This window comes from Apteryx mantelli, chromosome 1 (genome assembly GCF_036417845.1).
Source record: "Apteryx mantelli isolate bAptMan1 chromosome 1, bAptMan1.hap1, whole genome shotgun sequence".
In the NCBI taxonomy this organism is placed as follows: Eukaryota; Metazoa; Chordata; class Aves; order Apterygiformes; family Apterygidae; genus Apteryx; species Apteryx mantelli.
The window spans coordinates 187,066,536-187,088,745 of record NC_089978.1 but is presented as its reverse complement, the minus strand read 5'-3'; the positions used below and the strand labels follow the sequence as shown (position 1 = coordinate 187,088,745).

The following is a 22,210-nucleotide window of genomic DNA, read 5'->3' as shown; positions in this document are numbered from 1 at the left end:
CATGCAATAAGTCACATGCTGTCTCTTAAACATCAGTGAAGATGCTTCATTGGTGTTATTTCTGTTAGTTAGATAGACACTAGACAAGCTGCAGATACTCAGGCAACATGGAAAATGTGCTTAACATTTTACACCTACCATTACTGTCCCTCTGCTGTAAGAAATACCCTCCCATAGAAGATGTGAAGAACTGATGATGACTGCCATTTTCAGATGAACCATACCCATCCTGCCTCTCAGCCAGTGTCCCCTGGGATGACAGGTAACTTGGAATGTCAGCCGGCAAATTTGTTTCATCTGTGGTGAAGCAAAATATGCACAAAAGCCATCAGCATATTTCAGGATTTGGGGGAGCGTTTTTAAATTTGCCTGCAAAGTGCTGAAGGTAACAAGCAGTTCACTCTTCTGAATCGGAGTCAAAACACATAAATGTTCCTATAAGAAAGTTACTGCAAATTAACCACAAACACACTTTTTTTTTCTATCCAGTGCAACCCTTCAGTTTACACACCTGTATTTGTGATGCTGCAATCTTCACTTCTTCTTCTGGTGTGGTAGATGATGACCACCCACACCAAGGAAGTGCCCACCACGCAGCAAACCACAGCTATGATCACAATGCCAACTGTGGCCCATCCATCATCATCAAGGGATGGGGCAATGTTTTGAGGAGAATCACAGGTGGGAGTAGGAATTACATTAAGACGGATGTTGCCTCGCTCTGTTCCAAGCGTGTTAGACATTTCACAAGTGTACTTCCCAGCATCGTCTACATCTGTATCCACAATAATTAGTAACTGATTGCCTGCAGCAAAGAAATGTCTTTCCGTCACCACGAGAGGGCTGTCATCCTTAGTCCAGTTCAGTCGGGGTGGAGGGCTACCGCCAGCAATACACTGCAAGACTGCAGTTTCACCTTTTGTTACAGTTCGATCCAGCAAAGGTCGTAAAAATGATGGTGTTTCTGAAAAGAAAGCATAAGCTTTATGCTCTACATGACCTTGCAAGAATGGGAACACGTCCCTTTCCTTCACAGCTAAACAGGAAAAACTAAATTAAATGCATCAGTAAGGCCTAATGAAGCTTACAGTCATTCTCTCAGGGAAAACGCATTCAAGGAGTTTGAACTAAAAGCCTACAGTTTACTTGTCAATTGATCAGACCTAGATGCTTGCTTTCCTTACAAGGGTAAAAAAGCCAAATCACACATGGTCAAGAATACAAAGAATTTGGTTAAAAAGAGTAACAAAATGACAGGAAATTAAAGTTAACAAAATACCCTGAGTCTTAAATAAATAAATAAAAATAAACAAAAAAAAAAACACAACAGCAACAGCCCATTTTTCTTTTTCTACATATTAAATGCTGTTTCAAATACACACTGAGAAATGAAACATAACTAACTTTTATTACTGTGTATCATAATAGCGATTGTGTGCTGGAGTATATATTTCTTACCTATAGTTATGTATCAATAAACAGTATTTCAGAGTATTGTTACTACTACAGAACACTTTGAAAATAGTATTATGTTTAGTCAGTGCATGATTTTTAAAAGTGCTCAGCAACAGTTCTGTTCTCCAAGAAGATTTATGCCATTAAGGATTGACAATTTCTTACCTAAGACTGTCAATGTTGCATTAGCTGAAATGCTTCCAGCAGTGTTTTGAGCTGTGCAGCTATAAACTCCCGTGTCCTCGATTTTCACATCGACAATAAAGAATACATCATCTTCAGGCATGACATGCATACGCCTCTTGCGCGCTGCAGGAAAATCCGTTCCACCATCTTTCTGCCAAGCAATCTGTGGGACAGGATGCCCAACTGCAGCGCACTCTAAACGTGCCATTGCCCCAGCACGAATGGTTAAGTCCATGGGGATCTTTGTAAATGATGGCAGCACTAAAGAAAAGTGAGCGATACTAAAATGAATAATGAATGATAAATGAAACACTTTTCCTCTTTTGCACAGCATATTATTAATTTTAATTCCCTTCCTGTTCCTATAAATCTCAGAAAAACATACAACCTAAATTTATCAGCTGCCAGCAAATAGAAAGGGAGGGAGTTGTTAAGTGTGTGAGACCACCTAGACCAAAATCTCATTTCTGCTATCAGCTTCCTTCATGATCTTGCCATAGTACCTTGATGAAGAGTATATGCTTACCTTCTGTGAAGAAGGAAAAGATGAATGTTTTCTCATCATGTTACATAGGCTTTGTCAGACTTATTTTAAATTGGGTTTGTTATTTTTTTCCTATACTATGATCTTAAAGTGTTCAGCACAATGGAGCCAGATTAGAAAATGAATGGTGATCTTGGAACCAGATACACCTTAAGAAATCATCTCAGTGTACTAAGGGACCTTCTAAAAGACAATGAGTAGAATGAAAAAAAATATGTATGCATATCTTGACTAAAATGATTCTATCTTTAAAATCCACAAACAAAAAGTAACATACTTACTGTTTACTGTAAGTTTGGCTTTGACAGAGTAGGATGAACCAAAGTGATTTGAAATAACACATTGATATTTCCCTTCATTGCTGAACTCAACATTGCGTAGTCGAAGGATGGTGGTGTACTCCATCACTTCACCTCCCTGTGCCCGGAGGTGTGCATAATTCTCCATTTCAGCATCATGCAGTAATTCATTGTCTTTCTTCCATGCGAAAGTCATTGGAGAATCACTACTGCTGGCTGCTGAACATACAAAACTCAAATTGGAGCCTTTGATTGCTGACTGAGTTTCTGGCTGGACAGTGATCTGTGGTTTAGGAAAATCATCTGCACAGAAGGGAGAAGAGAGAAAAAGTAAGACTGAGGAAGAGAAAAATATATACGTGCCCTGAGGACTCTTTTTAGAAACAGTTTGTAAGCCTTGTTTTATAGGTTTGAGAAAAGAGTCAGACAAGTGTATATAAAGTGGATATACGATGCTTTCGTTTTAAATTTCATTAGCCTTGGGGCATTTAAAGACGCCATATTTATGAGTTTATTGCGCCAAGTCATCTCTTTTTGAGCAGAAAGCACATTTAAAAGCAGACTGTGTGTACAGTTTGTTCAACAGCAGCACTAAAGAGGAGAGAACTACCCCCTGACACCTGTAAGAGCTATGTTGAATGTCAGTCATGAAGCCTACCCTTCACCTTTACAACACCTCAGGCTGATATGAATTTTTATTGAAAGTATAGTTCTTCTGCAGAAAACTGCAAGGTAAAGTCCAGAATTTTCCCCAAACCCACAGAAAAGTCAAGTACAAAAGTCATTGTTCTAGTGATTTGTGGCTTTTTGGTCCATCTTACAAATGCAGCAGCGCTGAAAACCTGTTAAGCAGAGTAGCATGCAGGAATTTCAAGCAGTTATATTCTGGAGGGTTTTTTGCTACTGGAAAGCTACTGTAAAAGCACCATTTTGTCAGTTTCCAGAATTAATCGTCTTTTGAACTACTTATGCCAAATGCATCTATGTCACATGTACAAAAGGAATAGGCATTAAAATACTTGGTCTCCCCAAAGCAAAAAGTTTTATCTATTCCAATTCCCAAGATGTCTTCCATCTACCAACAGAGACACAAGTCCAAATTTTACATACACTGCAGCAAAAGTCCTGGGCCCAAACTACTCCTTACCATGGACTCTGCTTGCACTGCGGGCAGCTACCAAGCCCCTTTGCCTTCTTATATCTCATCTCTCTTGGCAACAACATACCAGGGCAAAGTGTGATTTCCTTGAAAAATCTCACCAATGCATGTTGCAAAAGAAAATGAGACGTGGAGCTTGCCTGAACTTGAGCTGCCTACAAAACAGTTTGCAAGCCTGGAGCTGAGCTCTACTTAAATGGCAATGTGGATCCCCTGGTCTGGGACCGTAGGTGTGGACCTTAAGAATCTCCTAGGCTGATTAGTTCTCCTGCTTCATACCTACGTGTTATGTTCTCCAAGACAAATTGTATCACCTGCATGACGAGCTGGTAGTCAAAGTAAAACAAACTAATACATATTTAAATTACCCTGGTGAAAAGAGTGCTGAACACACTTCATTTTGTTTTAGTTATATTATCAATAGAATAATAAAATATTTTAAAAGTTTAGTTATTCTGAGGGGGAATGAGAAGATCAGTTAAATAACTCAATGTTACAGAATATAGAAGAACATTTCAGGATAAAACTGGCAATATCTTTTTTTCTGGAACAGAATAAAATATATATGTGTGTGTGTGTGTGTGTGTGTGTGTTTGAATACATGTATCGCACAGACGCATATACACAGATGTATCACAAATGCGCACACACACTTGCTCTCTTTTGAGGAATATATTTCTCATTCTCAGAAGCTGCTCGACAACTGTATAATGAAAAACAAGCTATTCATCACCTAAATAGTACTATTTTAGCATCATTGTGCTAAATTTAAGTAATTAAGACAGGTCACAAATGCATCTATTTATTCTTTCCACAGAGTTATCTTTGGTATGGACAGGTCTCATGATTTGTTTCAGCTCAAAAGAGAGTTTTAGAAAGCATAAGTTATATGAATTTTCTGTATTTTAGCTTCACTCTTGCCTAACACTGTTTTCCATTAACAATTTTAGGATGTCTCCCTCCCGTCTCCTGCTTGCTTTCAAAATTGTAACTTGGCATGATTTGGAGGATTATACACTCAAAGCATATATAATAGATTATTTATTTTAATTTCAGACAAGACATATCATACTCCTCTTCATAATTCCGTAACAGCAAGGGTGGCCATTTTAAACTTATAAAGGCAGGGTGTGCATATACACCCAAAGACATAGTGATGGTGCACTGTAAAGATGTAATAAAATAAACAGTGAAACACACAATGATTGTATTTAGAAGGTTATGATGGCTTCTGCTTCACAATTACTTTGTGTTAAATGTAACAACTTACTCTTAGTACATCCCATTTTGCTAATATATCTTAAAGGTTTGGAAGTTAAATAAAAACAGGTATTCAGCAACTAAAAGAAAGATCAACATCCCCTGTAGTTTAACAAGATATATATATATAATATGTGTGTGTGTGTGTGTGTGTGTGTGTGTGTGTGTGTTAAACCTCCAACTCAATTTCTTGATAGAATGAATTTATCATATGTAGGATATAAACTTCATTAGCTATCTAATAATCAGTTATTTCCTGCAATGTCCATGTCAGCTTCTCCCTTTCAGCATTAGCTAAATTATGCACCATCCATTACGCACTTGTTATTTAACATTAATATATTAAAACATTTGACTGCTAACGGGAGGGAAGAAAACCAACATTTGTATACACTATTTTAAACTATTCTGTGCCTGCTTTGCCACTGAGAAAGAATAAGAGCAGAGACAGCAAAAATTAAGCAATCAGACTTGTTATGGGAGGAAAGTTATTTACAAATATGGTTAGTTTTCTTCTCTAAAGAACATAAAGTTTTCTTTAGTATGACAAAAATAAAATGTACAGAATAAAAAATATAGGAAATTAGTCAGATTTAATTTCCTGAGAGTTTCCAAGTTCCTACTTAGTGTATGAGAGTACACAATCACAGCATTTGAATGCAAGCTATGATGCAAGGGCACTTGCATCTTTGCTTTGAACGTTCAGCTTCACTTTGCTTTAAATACTTTACACTGAATGTTACTACACACAAATGAATGTTACTACACAAACATACAAAGATTTTATTTTAAGATGGATGGATGGATTTTATTTTTAAAATGGATGCTATCACCTCAGATTGATGAGGTTCTTCCCTTAAGGATTTCCAATGCAAAGCCTTAAAGTAAAAATATTGTATTATGATTCACTTTCTGGCCTCCTGAAATGCAAAATACTGGTAGCATAACTGTGGAAATTTTATGTTTTAAAGTACAGTTTAAGTAAAACAGACAATAACTTACGTGTTCCCAATCATTTTTAAAGTAGACAACAATTACACACAAAGAAAGGACAGAGTTGAGGCCAGTATGGCTATTTTACCTTCAAATTTTCTCAGCCTTGGAAGATCTCAACTCTTACAAAATATGAAAGTAATTTACAAATAATCAAAACCAGAAATAGCTTCTTAAGTTTGCCAAAATACGTTTCCTTTAAAAGTGATAGTTATCTAAACAATATCCATATTTTAAACCTAGAAGCATATACATTTACCACCACAAACTGCTGAGCTTTCTCTGCACACCATGTTGTGTACTATGTAAGCAAGCCGTACATGAAATAAGAATCAAGAAAACATCACTCCCCATCTTGTATGAAGCCGCAAGCTTCTACCTCAAAGTTTGGAAACAGAGAAGCAAATGTTAACAAATATTAAATCCTCTCCATTTTGTTAGAGAAATCAAAACATATCAAAGAAAACATTACAAAACCAATCCATTCAGCAAAATTTGTTCTATGGAATAAGGAATACGGGCTATACTCACCACAGACAAAGCCGTCTAGGCTGACGGCAAAAATACTTCTGCCTTTTAGAAGCTGCGGATGGGCACAACTGGCATTTACAAAGCTCTGAAAGTTGTTCTCTGACAGCCACTGTGGTAGCCATTTTAACTGGCAGTCACACAGGAGACTCGATGTGTTTAACTGTCTAAGAAAAAGCAATTACACATTGAACGCTTGTTTGCTTGTTTTTGTTTATAATACAGATCCACACAAGTACTACAAGTCAACAACATAAAGTTAAATTTTAATCTAAATAAATAAATTACTAGAGAAAGAAACCAATGTTACTTAGCACACATGTGATGACACTATTGTCAGATCTTCTAAATTTTACAAAGCAGAAATGTTTAATCTTTACTCTCAGTTTCTGTTATATCTATGAGTACAAGCAGTTGGCCAAGTCTGTACTGCATTAGTTACAAAATGGCAAACAGCAGTGGGACACGCAGAACGGGCACTTAGGAGAACAGTCCAGAAGGGAGGAGCTCTGAGAGCTAAAGCTGAATAGCTTTGCAAGAAAAAAAAATTGAGACAATTTCATTCCCTCATTTCCACTTCAGTCAGAATTTATATTGGGGAAGTATTTAAAAAGGCAGGGTGGGAAGACAAGCAATAGTCAGTGCTACTGCAACAAGTGCAGAACTAATTATCAGTTTACCTAATCTTTGGGAATAACTACATTCATAGAGGAAAAAGAAAAATGTGAGGAAACCAAAGGGATGTTCCGTGAAGCACACTGAATCAGGAGTTGAAGTAGGAAGAGTTCTCAGTTTTGGATTGAAACTCAGAACCATTTAAAAAAAAACTAGATTAAGTAATGAAACTCCTTTCTTCAAAGTTTGCAATATTATCTGTTCTTGGAGGAAAAGCAAAAATAATGGATCCAGGGAGAGAAATATCTTTAGTCACAAATGAAGACATACCAATTAGCACAAAAAGTCTTGAACATTTCCTGCAGAAAAGGAAGAGAAGCTCTATGCTCTTTTCACATCAACACTGCATGGATAAGGCCTATGAACGCTAGCTCACTTTTTCACATCTAGATGAAACAGATCATCCTTCACTGAAGTGCTAAGGGCATTCTTGTTATTCTAGGGAAGACAGATAGACCAGAGCACTTTTAGCTATCCTGATGCATTATTTGTCTATATTATTTTCAGATAATAGGGCCTTTGAATAAAATGACTAGATGGGAATTTATACTAAACTCTGGGAAAGTACTTCCAAACACCTCTCTACATCTTCATCAGCCATAATCAATGTCTACCAAGCATTTCAGAAGAAGCACAAGAATCCCCAAAATTTTGAGTTGTTATTTGTTAGCCCTGTGTTCCCACTGCTTCTCTTCTGCTAAACCTAGCAATTGCCCCACAGCTGGCTAAGCAAGTTCAGCAAACTAATCAAGCAGCACCACCACATCCAACTCAAGGAAGAGGAAAGGCAGACAGTACCTGGCTAGGGGTAGGAGCATGGCTGCTGCTTTCTATAGCAATTGGAGCTATGCAAGGATAAAGATGATGTCAAACTGAAATCTTTGGATGAACCAAATTTGGAAGACTGATCATTGCTTTCTCTATGGCACCCAACACTAGGTAACACCATAAGATGAAGCAGATAACCAACTGCTCAGGTGACCAAGGACAGACGTCTGGAGAACACAGCTAAAAAGCTCTAGACAAGCTCCAGGTAGTTTCTACTCATAATGACAACAGCATCTTTTTATTATTTTTTAGCTTGCTGCCAAATTATACAATAGAGCAGATCAGGACAACAGACCTGACTAGGAAAGGCTGATATAAATAGGGGAGAAATGAGATATATGCAAGAGAAAGAATAAGCTGTGCTCAAAACACGGTGAACAATGATGGTGTTTTCCCCTTCAGCGAAACTTAGCTCTAAAATCTAATGCATTGATCAACTGGGAAAGAGGGTGAAAGGACAAAAAACAAAAAACCCACTAAAAGAGTACATTCTTCCTGGTGACCGCTTCACGACTTCTCTGACAATCTGCCCCTTTGCTACTGCAGGATAGAAGGACCCAATTATAAGCACTGACAACCAGGTCTTTACAAAAGAATTATGGTACTGCATTTCACTGGTCCAGTAAGCTGTAGCTCAGTTATAGCACTGCTCATATTATAGGACATTACATCAAAGTCTCCTTTATCTATTATCTATTAAGGATCAGCCAACTTAAACTGAGGACCCTAGATACCAAATGTAGCAGAAAATGAACACCTCCCATCCTGTGCTATCTCACTTAAATAAAGTCATCACATGAAAATAAAAAAACCCATTGACATATCTTTATTATGTGACTTCAGAGATACTATAATGAGTATTTACCACTGCATCAGGAAACATCTTACAAGGCTTTTGTAAATAAATATATATATACACACACACACACACAATATGCATATAAACATATATAAAACACCATGTAAGCATATACAATAAATATATGGATACATATTATATTTGAAGTGATGTTTTTAGAAAGAAACCTACAATTCTTTAAGTTTCTTCATTTGCAAAAAAGCATTTCCTTGAACTGACATGATTGCATTGTTACTTAGATCTCTAGGAAAAAAAAAAAAAAAGAATGTTAGAGGAGGAAAGAATAATTTATTAACCTGATGCATTTAACATGAAGACTCAAACAATAGCTTGTTACACTAGTGATACACAAAGGATTCCCTAGCTCAATAACCAATGAGACAGTATTAAATAGTTTTATAGCATGCTTAATATATATAATACTTTCCACTTTAACTCCAAAATTCATGTTCAGCATAACTCCAAAATAAAAGAACCTTGTTAAGAACACTACATCAGCCAAGGTGTGTCCCACTCAAACAGTCACGAACAAAGCTTGTTAGTCCTATTTTTGTTTCAGTTAGTAACAAAATTCACTTTTTTCAATGTTGGGTTAAATGCGAATTTCTACTACTTACAGGTGTTCAAGTGCATCCAAACCAGAAAATGCTTTCTTTGTAATGGATCTAATCCTGTTTCCTTGTAGTATCCTGAAAAATATAAATGCACAATGCAAAACAGATGCAATAAAATGGGGACCTAGGAAGAAAATAACAAACAATTGTGTTTTTGGCATTTATTTCTAAACTGTGACTAATGTTCACCATTCAACCTTCCCCACTGCAGCAAAATATCTCATCTCTAAAATATACCCGTTTATTCCACTTCAATCACTAGATTATAGAAAAGGTGTTTAATGCACACAGTTCAGCGATATGGATTATTCTAAATGTATAAACATAAGCACCTTTTTATTTCATAGATGTGCAATTGAAAATGGTATCTTTTCACTACAATGAATGCACTTCCACTGCATGCTGCATTGCTTTATCAAAGACTAGTCCCGTCACTAGGCCTTCATGATATTTGCCAATAAACTTACCACTTCCTATTATGGGAAACCCCTGTTCTTTGCAAAAGGTTTCCATAAACAAGATCAGTCTCTATATTAGTAACATTTAAAATTTGAATATATATTTCAGATTAGTTTGACTAGAAAAATCTGGAATTTCTTTTACAGAATACAAACACTTTATAGAATAGAATATTAAAATGCTTATAGAATAGAATGGAATTTTATCAAGAACAAAATGACAACAGAAAACACATCTCAGCTATGGAAAATATAATGTCATAAGTGCTGGGCTTGTCCCTTGCAACAGGCATAAGCTAAATCCAATACTGAATTGTTCAAGAAATGATGAGATACAAATACTGTAGTCATACTCACAGCTTCCTAAGTTTATCCAGGCCAGAGAAGGCACCGTTCATATCTTCAATAGTCCACGATATTTCGTTGTTTTTCAGATCCCTGTTTAAAGATAGGGAAACAAAATCAAACCACAAGAGCCATTCAAAAGAACCAGCTACATACTTCTTAAAGAGCACCTGACATTTAAAACAATTCCTAAGATAGCTGTTCCATAGTATTATTTCAAGAGAGGCTTTTTCCAATTAGCTATTTTCATTGCAATTTTTACTGGGAGAGTTTGAAGATTATCTGTTGGATACTTTTTCCACTGATACTTAAAAAGGTCACAAGAACAACAAGTTTAAGAATCCTTAGAAAACAAACAAACCCCCCCCCCCCACACACACACCCCCACACACCCTGCAAAGATATTCAGATACAGGAATATCATAAGAGAAGGAGAATCATAGGAAGGGAGGGGATCAGTTGTTCCTCCTTCAAAACAAAATGCTTTTGCAAGTTTTTAATACAAGAACAGAGATTTATTAATAAGGAAATCATTTTTAAATCATAGGGCATCCACAACATAAGCTTAATTATCTGTGAAACACAAAGAGATTGGAGATATTTGTGAAAAGAATCAACAGGGTAGTTCCCACTCTGTAAACTCAGACACTTCACACAAGTCTCCGACTTCCTCTCTTGATGGCCTTCATCTCTCTTCTGTATACTTAATGAATGTAGCATATGACTCTCTGAACTGCATTTTTGCTAGATGCCCAAGGTGCGAGTATCTGAGTAAAACCCTAAAAGTAAAATGTTAACATCCTTTTCAAAGTCTGGAAGGAAAAGTGATCATTTCATTCATCTGGTTAACAGATGGGTCATTGATATGCAATTGGCACATTTTAACAAAGCTAAATATTTTTAGATTCATTTACTTCTTTCTCACCCTTTCCTTACGGCACACATTAAAAAAAAAAAAAAAAAGTCGAATATTTAAAACACTTGCTCAGTCAGGAAAACTGTCAGTGTCCATAGTAACACTTAAGCATTAGAGCTATGTCTTCTTATTTCAACCATAATGGAAAACTTTGATTCAGCTAAGACATAACTATGATCCAGATCCCTACAGCTGCAGGTAGCAGTGCTGCCTGCTACCTTCACAGGGTGGCATGCCTTTCCCACGATAATGCTACTGAAAGTTTGTATCGTATTTACCACCATTTATCCAATTATTTTTTTCCTCTCAGGGATTCTTTTCAGTGATGCCCATTACACAGCTAAAATGATGGTTAAGAACAGAAGGATGACATTTCCAGAGATGTAAATTTGTACACAGACTTAAAAGAAAGAGGAAGTCCTCCTTCTCCCAAATACTCTGGAAAAAAGTCTTGCTAAAAGCAAAACATATGTTTGTCTGGGAAATTTAACACAAGATTTTGTAGTTACACATTTCCGTAATAAAAAATGAAAATGTTAGACCTTAAAAATCAAGTTCTGTCAACTTACAAAGTTTGTAGACTGGAAAGTCCCCGGAAGGCACAATCAGCAATGTAGTTTACTTTGTTGTTTCCAATGTACAGTCCAACTAGTAGGCTTAAACCAACAAAGCTTGAATCATCTAACCTTGCTAAATGATTGAACGTCAAATCTCTGCAAGTTCAAGGAAAAATGTATTTTAATGTTTATGCTGGAGTGTTTATGACTCAGTTCAACCCAGGTTGATTTTTAGTTGGGGGAAAAATTCTTTCCATTACAACTATCACAAAACCTACTACACAATTTTTGATTATATAACTTGTGTATTATTTCCCATAATTCACAAATTACTGCAGAATGGATTTCTTTCATTTGAAAATGACTGTGTTAAAGCTTTAGTACAACTGCCACAGCAAAATGAAGCAGTCACAGTTGGCTTCAACTTCTTTCAACAAAATATAACTGTCTCACACACAAAAAAGTTGCTGTCACCTTGGAAACTTTGTTATGAAAAATTCACAGATCAGTGGTAAGAAGCTCATGCTTTGGCATGTACCCTGCTTTCAAAACTGGAATAGAATAAAAGCTACTCACAGCTCACTGAGTTTTTGGCAAAATTCCCAGGCATCAGGACTGATCCTGCTGACGGCATTTTGGCTGAGATGGAGTTGTTGCAGCATCAGCAAGCCGTAAAGCCAGCCTTTGGTTACCTCTGTTAAGTTGTTATGGTCCAGCTGCCTACATATACACAAACAGACAAAAGACATAAGGTTCAGAAACTCAGTGAAGTGCATGCTTTGCTATGGGTCTACATCTAACTTCATGCTACTGACTACATAGCTGCAGACTCTGCTTACATTTACAGTTGTATGCATGCACTCAGAATGTGCTGTTTTCACCATTCACCTATTAATGTTTGTTGCTTTTCAAACCATGCCAGAATAACTTAATTCAAAAACACCTTTCAATTTTATCATGCAATTCTGTTCATCCTGTGCAATTCTACCAAATTGCAGAGTATATGAAAGTTTACACTTACAAGACTTCCATGTTGGTTAAACCCCAGAAGGCGCCATCCATGAGCCTAGTAACACCATTTCTCTGCAGTTTTAATGATTTCAAAGCTGGAAGTCCTTGGAAAGTAAGCCCATCGATTTTTTTTATTTTGTTGCGATTCAGCTCCCTGCATCAATAAATTTTACAGTTAAAGCAGGATAAGTTTACCTGCATGCCAACAACCTTTCTTCACTCTCTGGAAACAAACCTTATTTAAATAGCTATGATGCATATAAAACAACAGAGACAAGATATAATAAAATTCAAACATATTACTGTAATACATTATGTTTAACTATGCTTATACCATTGATATTTTGGATAATGAGGACATGTGCTTGGTAATTTTTTGATTTTCAAATTTAAAGAATCTAGAATGTAATGATTAGCCCTGTTCTCAAAATAAAAAGTAAAAGGAAGTTCTCAGTATTTATCCAGCAATACAGCTATTAATTTTGGCTAGTAATTGCAATGAATAACCAGTCAGAAAGAAAAAGTTAAAATTTTTAGTAGTGGATAACAAGCAAAAAGTAAAGATCCTATGCTGGGTAATCCCTCTCCTTTTTTATCTGGAGTCAAGCATTCCTTACACATTCTGCCCTCATTCCCTTCAACTAGTTATGAATTGTTCCTTCCCTTCTAAAGCGGTCTTGGCAGTCGCCCTACTGCTGCTACACTGCCCCCACACACACCTTGTAGTTCACAGCTGGGACTCAAATGTATCCTGGAAGGGAGCAGTTATAAGGCACAGTTGGAGGGCAAGCTGTAGTGACAGCAGCACTCACTGATACATTATACTTTTTTGCTCTTCACAACACTTTCTTATCATTGGTCCTCCTCAGCTTCAACACGTGTACCAACCCCAGGCAGATTTCTGAGCCCTTTAAAAAGGGACATCCTCCCTCATATAGGCACAAGGAACACTGTTAACCATTTTTATAATAGTAATTTTAAACCAGTTACCATTTGCTAAATTAACAATTATGTTTACTAGCAACAATTTATATATAGTATGCAGAGATGGCATTAGACAGTACTAAGAGAAGGACCTTATAGCACAATGAGCGATCGTTTGCCGCTTCAAAAAGATCTTTGATCTATCAATCTGCATCACACCAAATTAAAAAGAATTCTCTCCTTCTAAAACCTACTTCCCTCAGGGAACTAAAGAGCTAAATCTTTCCCTCTCCATATTTATATCATGACTGTTTTTCAAACTTTCAGCTTTGTAAGAATTCAGCTTTCCCCTTTGGTAGCCTGATATGTTCTACCCTACTCTTCTCCTGTGCTTAGATGTGCAAAAGCCTTAAAGCACATTCAGTAAGAACAGCCTGTAGTTCTTCCCCACTCCTTCTCTGAATACTTCTTTCAGGGGATAATATATTTCTTTTGCCTTCACTGCAAATTAACTATCTAACATAACCAGATCTGCCTACAGATTTGGTTGTCAATCAGTAGAACTTTTGTAGGTACGAACATAATCAACTTTTAAAATCTCAGTGTGATCCGAAGAGAAGAAAGTCTGCCAAGATCATTAACAAATCCCGAGCTTTGTACAACCGTTCTTGCACTCTATCGTTAAGACTTTAGTCAAACTTGTCTTGCACTTGTGTATAGGACACAAGTCACTGTTCCCAGATATGTCAAATATTCTACTACTTTACTGTTTTTAATCGCACACCTTTTACTTTCAAAGGTAATCTAAGAGACTTCATCATTTTAGCTCTTTGCTATCTAATAGGAAAAATAATTATTAAGGATTTGACAAAGTCCCATGTTAGCCCATCCTCCTGTAAACTTTTTGCACTCAACAACAACAACAAACAACACCCACACACATTCCCAGTTTCCTTCATATTCAATAGTTTTATCTATTTTTTATTAGGTAAAATATTTATAGACAACATTGTGCCAGTGAAAATGACTAAGGTCTGTTTACTTGAACATATTGCTTATTGTCATACTTTCTGAAAGAAATTCTTTCCCTTCGTTTGTTGTAACCATGAAAACACAAAAACATATAGAGACTGATCTAGTCTCCAAAATATATAAATTTACTTCACTTAGTATTTTCTCAAATGTCTCCTTACAGGAAAACTGCAGTTACCCCTTCTCCAGTCTTGTCTTTTTTTTCTTTTTATAGACAAATGTAATTTTAACACAAAGACTATTCACAATTCACTAATATATAAGACTATTTTTGTTCAGTATAAAGCTGCAGTTAGTAAGGGTTGAAGTAATGTGTTTTCTGTGTCTGTCTCACTCTGCCTCTCGTTAAATTAAAGGCTAAAGTTCAAGCACTGGAAAACCTGAAAACAATTAGTTAATTGTAGGTTGCACTTACAGGTGCTGCAGATGGGAGAGTTTAAACATCTTTTGAGGGATTGCTGAAATTTTGTTCCTGTTCAGTTTCAATACTTGAAGTGTGCTAGACAAATTGTCAAAGGTACCAGGCTCCATGGAGGTTATTCGGTTACTGTTAATGTACCTGTTGAAACAATGTCTAGAAGGTTAAATTTACAGTTATTTAATAAAATTTTAATACCAAGTAGTAAAATACAGAGCTCTTATGCTGCCTATCCCCTGATAAATGGAATTTCATTTATCACATTAATTAGAGCTCTTGACAGCTCAGCCTATAGTCAAACGGTATTTCAACACCAAAATTTTGCTCTACTCTGCAGGAGCATATTACTGGCATAAGACAGTGTGCTGACAAAGTATAGGATGTTGCAACCCCATTACTTTATTTTCACTCAGTATAGCTCTGGCATTATGGCATTATTGAATAAGGATTAAGGGAAGATTTAAAAAAGTCCACAAAATTCCACATAACTCAAGATGGAACCAACCACAGGGAAATTAAGTTTATTTTGTTACATAATTATTTCTCTCAAAAGATACATTTATTTGTTTCATCTCAAGATAATGATTTTCACTTTCTATGAACTAAAACATCTCATTGCAACAACTGATGTATTCAAGCTAGCAATTTATGCTGTGCTCTAGAGGTGAAAATGGGAATAAATATTTAATATGAGCCTCTAACTGAAAAATTCTTAGTCCCTCAACATACAGCTCCCAGTCTAAGTTTCTCAACAACAAGTTTTTTGAAAGCAACCTGAAAAATTTAATACCAAGCTTTACTTACAGATACTTGAGTTGTAAAGAAGGAAATGATGACATTTTTAGCTCTGATATGTTGTTATTGCTTAGGTCCAAAGTTTCTAGACTCTGAAATGGTTTCAGATGTTCAAACAAGATGTTGACAATCTTGTTGCTGGTCCTGAAATTTAAGGACAATAGAAGACTGTCATTTCCAGATTAAACACATGTTAACTACATGTCACTCTGATAAAAATTAGTTCTTAATTCCCTTACTTGAAAATAATTTTTTGTTCAAGAAATACAATACAGTATATTTCTAAGCAAAACATTAATTTCTAGCCATCCCAAGTTGCAAATCTGAATGCTGTAAATAGATGTGTATCAACATTTCTTAAAAAAAAAAATTCCCAGCAGACACAAAGAAACAATTTGCATTATAACCCAGTTACTGTAATTCATAGCTTTTAAAAGAAGTAAAACTCCATGATCATCTGTTTCTGAACTGTAGAAATACCAGATATTTGTATTGATTACCATATCACAGTATTGCAATGGTTAAGATAGGAAAAAAACCTAATCTGATTTCAAACTAACATCACAGTAGCTAGATATTTTGCTTTGTAAAAAAAAAAAAAAAAAAAAAAAAAAAAAAAAAAAAAAAGCTAGAGCATGAGAGCATGAAAATCAGTTTGAATTTCCATAAAAACAGAGCTAGATTAGAAGATATGCATGACAGCATGCCCCCCTCAGGAAGACATTCTTTGTGTTTTGAAATTAGACCGAGTATTTCATCGTACAGGTTTTACTTGTTTGTTAGCAAAGAATAAAATTCATGCTTATTACAGCTCATTACAGAGGCTCTGGACTTCATGTGTGCTCAGACTTCAACTAAGGCATCACACTATTCCATAACAAAAACTTTGCAACAGTTTAAAGATATGGATATCTTCACCTACTACTAGCAATACCCCTTTTTCTACTTCCAATGAAAGATGCTTTTTTGCAGCCATCATATTTCATTTTCATACCCAGCAGCCTACCAGGCTTTCCATCCTACTTGCATAATGTACAGAATCATACATACACATCAGCAACATCAACAGGGCTATTCATTTGGGGCTAATGGCACATAAGGGAAAACAGATCATGACTAATTAAATGAATGTAACCCTAAATGATCCTGTTACCTTGTCAAGTTCAAGTCAGTTCTGGCTATGATACATCCTACACCTAGTATGATGAATGATCAAAATTTAGGAGCTTTCCCCAGCTTCTAGAGATTGCAGGTAAAGGCAATTTCAGGTAAAACTATCAACTGCTTCTGAAATGTGTTTGCCTTTATTGGAAATACTTGTTTTGGATCAAACAAAGCCACAGATTTAGGATAGCATGGGCAACCGTCATGTATGCAAAGGCAGGGAATACAATTACTACTCAAGACAAAAAAATCCTGTCTCAAAAACTGACCCAGAAGTTAGATTAATTCGACCACATGTGGGAACGGGCAAGTGATCTTGCAGCCCCTCCAACGCTGCTCTTTTTCCATATCATGTTTCATTACAGGCTGTCTGGTAGAGGTAACACTGCATTTTTCTTTTTTTTAAACTCTTAGCTGAAAGTATTTATAATAAATGGAAACAAATTACTTTAATAAAAAACAACAACAAACACCACCACGTGTCAGTTACACTGGCCAAATAAGACTACGAGTTAGATAACAGGTCATAGAGCCTTGCCTTTATGCATTAGTTTGTTTATAAGGTAATTACTAACAAGGTATTAAAACTGCCAATTACTTGAGTGACGAATAAAATTTTCCTTGCAGTAAAAGTGTGCTCCAGCAGAAGCCAGCAATTTCCTGAACTGCACGCCTCCTAAATTGCAGTGTGAAAGTGTTCAGTTATGGACACAGCTTACACAGTGCTGTCTTTGTGTCAGCATTGCTTCATAAAACAGAAATTCCTTACAACTGGCAGGATAATAGCCCCTGTATTACAAAGTTTAGTTGGATCTAATGGAACCGAATAAAACTCTTATACAGCCTTCAGATTAGTACTTAAACCAACTGGCAAATTACCTGACGCAGACCAGGTTACACACACACACACACACACACACACACACACACAAAAAGCAGCTTCTTTGTTTTGGGGAATGTTTTTCTTTTTTTGGTGATGGCAGAGTCACCTTGTGTGGAGAAATTAACTTCTTTTTTTCACTGATACAGAGCTATGCATCAAAGTTCTGTTCCATCTCATAATGAAAATCAAATCAGCACTCACTGTACCATTCTACTTGTTCACATTTGTGGGAGCTACTCAAATGCAAAATATTTAAACACTTCCCTCTTTACTGTCCAAGCCTCCTAATCCAGTCTTCCTGTCAAAAAAATTCAAACTCAATAACTCACAGCTAAAAGGAGATTATCTGGTGCTGAAAACATGCCAAACAGAATCATTCTATTTGAAGCCATAGCCCTAATTAAAATTAGAATGTTTAATTATAATTTGATTTTTTCTTTACAATCATCACTTAAGTAAATCAAATAAAAACTATGTCAACTTCCTCACAACTGCCAAGTTATTTTCAAAATTAGTCACAAAGGACATGTTTGAAAATGCAAGCCTATCTAATGTATCAAGACAGAACCAAACAGTATCCTTTTTCTTGGCATAATTAAGTTCAAGTTTGTCTTCTGTGCAAAAGCTTTCCAGCCAAGTGGTATTACTGTGCTCAGACAAAAGAGTTGTGCATACCGTACCAGTTTCATTTTACAGATCCTTCAGGGAAGATCATGGCAATCAGAGGTCCCCTTGCAATGGGAGAACCAGCACATCAAGTTCTCACAGAAGTACACCTGGTCCACGCACATTTCAATTTCTTCATATGCAACAAACAGCAACACGCTACAACCTCCTTTAACTTTCTCTGTTATGGCTAAAGAAGCAGGAGCACTGAGGAATACAGATAAAACCACCAAAATATCTACCCGAGTTTGAATATATGCCTTTTGCTATTTGAGTGCCTACACCCTAATTTGCAGCACAAACAAAAAAAGAGTGCATGTACATTGATTTAATTATTTTTACATAAGCTTGCGTGAATACCAGCTTAAGACAGAATACCAGTTTTTCATTACGGGTATGAGAAAAACCCAAGCTTACCATATCAGCATTCAAGACTTCAGCCACACCACTAGGCCAAACATTTGCAACAGCCCAGTCGAACATGATCTCAAGATTCACTCTATATAAACAGCAGCTACAGCATATCTGACATAGTGACTTGTACTTTCTTTGGCTATGGGGAAATAAAACAGGACAGCAGCTTCCGTATCCATCTTATTAAGGATCTAGTTAACACCATTTAGGCACAGTGTTTCACATTAGCTGAAGAAAACCATTTTTTAAGATATGAGATGGTATGAGTAAGTATCTCTTCATAAGACTGTCAATACGTAATGTGTTCTATCTTAGAAAAACAGCTTTGGAAGCTTAAAAATATGACTCAATTGGTTTGATCCTATAGCATGGAAGATCTCTCTCTGTAATAACTTAAGACCTGAAATCCTATCTCTTACTTCTATTCAGAACCTCAGCACAAAGTTCTTGGTCTTCCTTCCCAAGAAAAACTCTTCGCTCCAGGTAGATTTTCATCTGTCATCTTTTGAGAACCTCCTGGCTTTATCTTACACCATGATTCTGACACAGAACATGTGTATGAGTCTGGAGGTGGAGCAAACTGGTAAAAAATGAAGTTGCCTATAGAGACACACTTGGAGAGCTGTGCGCCTGTGCAGCCTGCTCTCCAAAGTTGCTCCATTTAATGTAGCTCTGTTTCAAAAACTGTGCGAGTGCGGACTAAGTCCATTATCTCCTGCCCCTCAAAAACTAAGCCCTGGCAGACAGGGTATACTAGACTGGCTTTACAAACAGGCTAATGAGATTACAGTGGAGCCTAGTGCTAGAGATTAAGAGGATGTGCAAGGCAAAAAACATTCTGCCAGTTCTAGATATATGTTACTGAGCACTGTTTAAGCCAAGACACTAGGGTTCACAGATCTTTAGTTTGAGGGTCTCATGTTTACATGGCTTCCAGATTAGAGCTGGCTTGCAGGCAGCCATGTCCGAGCACAGGCAAAGCAGACATGACTGTCTCCATCCAAGCACATACAGGGTGATCTCAGTTGCATTCCACTACAGCGCACAGTTTGCTTTGTCATGTTTGCCCAAATCTTTGTGGTTGCCGCTCCTTATATTCCTTCCATTCACCCACCATGACTGTATGACAAGAGTCATATGACACTATCAGCTACTGTTTCTTACTTTTTTTTTTTTCCTCCTTTTTCTCCAAACTCCTCCAAGTCTTCTGCTCTATAAACTTTGGAGCTCTCATAATAAACAATGATGTGAAGACACCGAGAGAAGAAAATTTAACAAAAAGAAAACATAATTGCTAATAAAGATGAAAGATCAAGACTGTAATAAACTTCCTCAGAAAGTGCTGAAAGACTCATGTTTTGTGGCTTTTAGAATGAGGCTGGACAAGTTTCAGGAGTACATGCTACAGGAAACAGTCTCAGTAACTCCTAAAGACAAGAAAGAAGGAGAAAAAAAGACCTCGGTGTTGTTTTTTTTTTCTTCCACTTGTACTCATCTGCCTACTAAAATTAGCCAGGCTGTAATGAACAATTATATCATCTAAAATATTGCAATTATAGTTTCAAGTTTAACATTCTCCTTACAAAAATCCCCTGATATGAATGGGACTACATACACTTCTCACAATCAGACAACCAACTGCAGACCAAGGCATTGAATTAGAACCTCCAGTTTTTTGAATCTTTACAGCTGTTAGAGATAGAAACATAAATATTTCAAGTGAAACTTCTATCTCAGAGAAGTAGATGCCAGAAGTAGAGTCAGGATTCTGGCTCACTTTCAGTCCTACTGGTAAGTCTGCAAGTCTGCTGCCTAGTTCACACACAGGCTCCTCACATTCCTCGAGGCAAGCAGTTGCTCTTTCTTTCGAAGCTCTCCTTCATTCCCTGATTCTTGTCTGTCACTGCTCTTTCAGGCCAGACATCAGCGCAGTCTCAGGTCTTATTTTGTGTGCTTATTTTTTGTGGTATATAGGTACAAAGTACAAACTCAAGACTCAGAGTTTCTCCTTAATCTATCAAGTCTCTATCCAAAACTTGAGACCAAAGCTTTACTGATTCCTAAGCCAAACATAAACAGGGAAAAGAGGAAAAGAGTGATGTAGAGTGAAACATCTCAGAGACAGTGAATCAGAAAGAAGATGGAGGCAAATCCAAACTTCCAAACACTTGATACTTTCACAGCAATTCTTTCCTGAGTTCAGTCATAATACTAATATGTAGTTAATTAAAATTTCTCTCCAAACTCTTCTCTTGATACTCTAGAGTCTGGTTCCAATTCGACTTTTTGGCCTTGCCAAAAAAATAAAAAATAAATAAAAATCACAAATTACTTAGCATGTGATATCCAAGTGAATGTTTAAGTGCATTACTTTATTTTAACTAGGGTAAACAGCAGCAATGAAGGCATAGCTATTTCAGCAGAGGCTAACAGCAGGAATAATTGCCCTTTGTGGACTTGGTGTACTCTGTGACTGTTAGTCCAGTCTAAAACCTTACACAGCTATGAGTTTGTGGCAGCTAGATTAAACCCAGCATACTGCCCACCCATATTATAAATCACATTTTCAATCTAATGTGTGGACTCATCAAGTAAAAACTTCTGCCCTTCATTTCCAGAGAGCCAGTCCTCCCTCTTGAAAGTTTCTTTCCCTAGACTTCAGACTTACACTCTTCTAGAAGACCCACTCCTCATTTCAACTGCTAGTAAGAAGTAGAAGGATCTTCTCCTGTCAACTCCTATTTCCCTCAGGCACGATGTCTGTCTCAGTCATTACATTTGACTGCTCTATTGCAATAACTATTTCTCTATGCTATAACTCTGACCTCTTAAATTCCTTTCTGACTTCCCTCATTCTCTGTACTGTATGCCCTACAAGTTGGCACAATTCTCCCTAGTAAAATTTCCTACAGTTCTTTTATTTTCTCACACAGGAATACTGTTCTCTATTTTTCAGATACATTACTGCTTTTAATTAATCTTTTTAACACTGTTGATCAGAAAATCATGCTAGGTTTTTCCACTGAAAATAGCCATAAAATTTGCATTCTTTTCCAGTTTTATTGCAAAAGCATTCGTCTAGGCTCTCACTACTTTATATGTCTGCTACAACGAACTCCAGGTTTCTAGATACTTCTTTCCTTTCGCATCATTCAGTCTAAACTGCTGCCGTAAAAACCTGTTTCCATGCCTACAAGTCTGACTAAGACAGGTTCCTTTTCAAATTC

At 36.6% G+C, this 22,210-nt stretch overlaps 1 protein-coding gene across 1 annotated transcript in view; it reads right to left on the bottom strand.

The window, feature by feature from the left end:
• The window catches only part of LRIG3 (leucine rich repeats and immunoglobulin like domains 3), a 45,465-nt gene that overhangs the window by 6,823 nt on the left and 16,432 nt on the right, over positions 1 to 22,210 (bottom strand). Inside the window, exons 4-16 of the mRNA XM_067314281.1 lie at positions 15,866 to 16,000; positions 15,059 to 15,202; positions 12,698 to 12,841; positions 12,253 to 12,396; positions 11,689 to 11,832; positions 10,216 to 10,296; positions 9,404 to 9,475; positions 8,958 to 9,029; positions 6,428 to 6,591; positions 2,467 to 2,787; positions 1,621 to 1,902; positions 512 to 964; positions 139 to 297 (exon numbers count right to left, since the gene is read on the bottom strand). Of these exons, the coding sequence (XP_067170382.1) occupies positions 139 to 297; positions 512 to 964; positions 1,621 to 1,902; positions 2,467 to 2,787; positions 6,428 to 6,591; positions 8,958 to 9,029; positions 9,404 to 9,475; positions 10,216 to 10,296; positions 11,689 to 11,832; positions 12,253 to 12,396; positions 12,698 to 12,841; positions 15,059 to 15,202; positions 15,866 to 16,000 (2,315 nt within the window). The remainder of the gene's footprint in view (positions 1 to 138; positions 298 to 511; positions 965 to 1,620; positions 1,903 to 2,466; positions 2,788 to 6,427; positions 6,592 to 8,957; positions 9,030 to 9,403; positions 9,476 to 10,215; positions 10,297 to 11,688; positions 11,833 to 12,252; positions 12,397 to 12,697; positions 12,842 to 15,058; positions 15,203 to 15,865; positions 16,001 to 22,210) is intronic.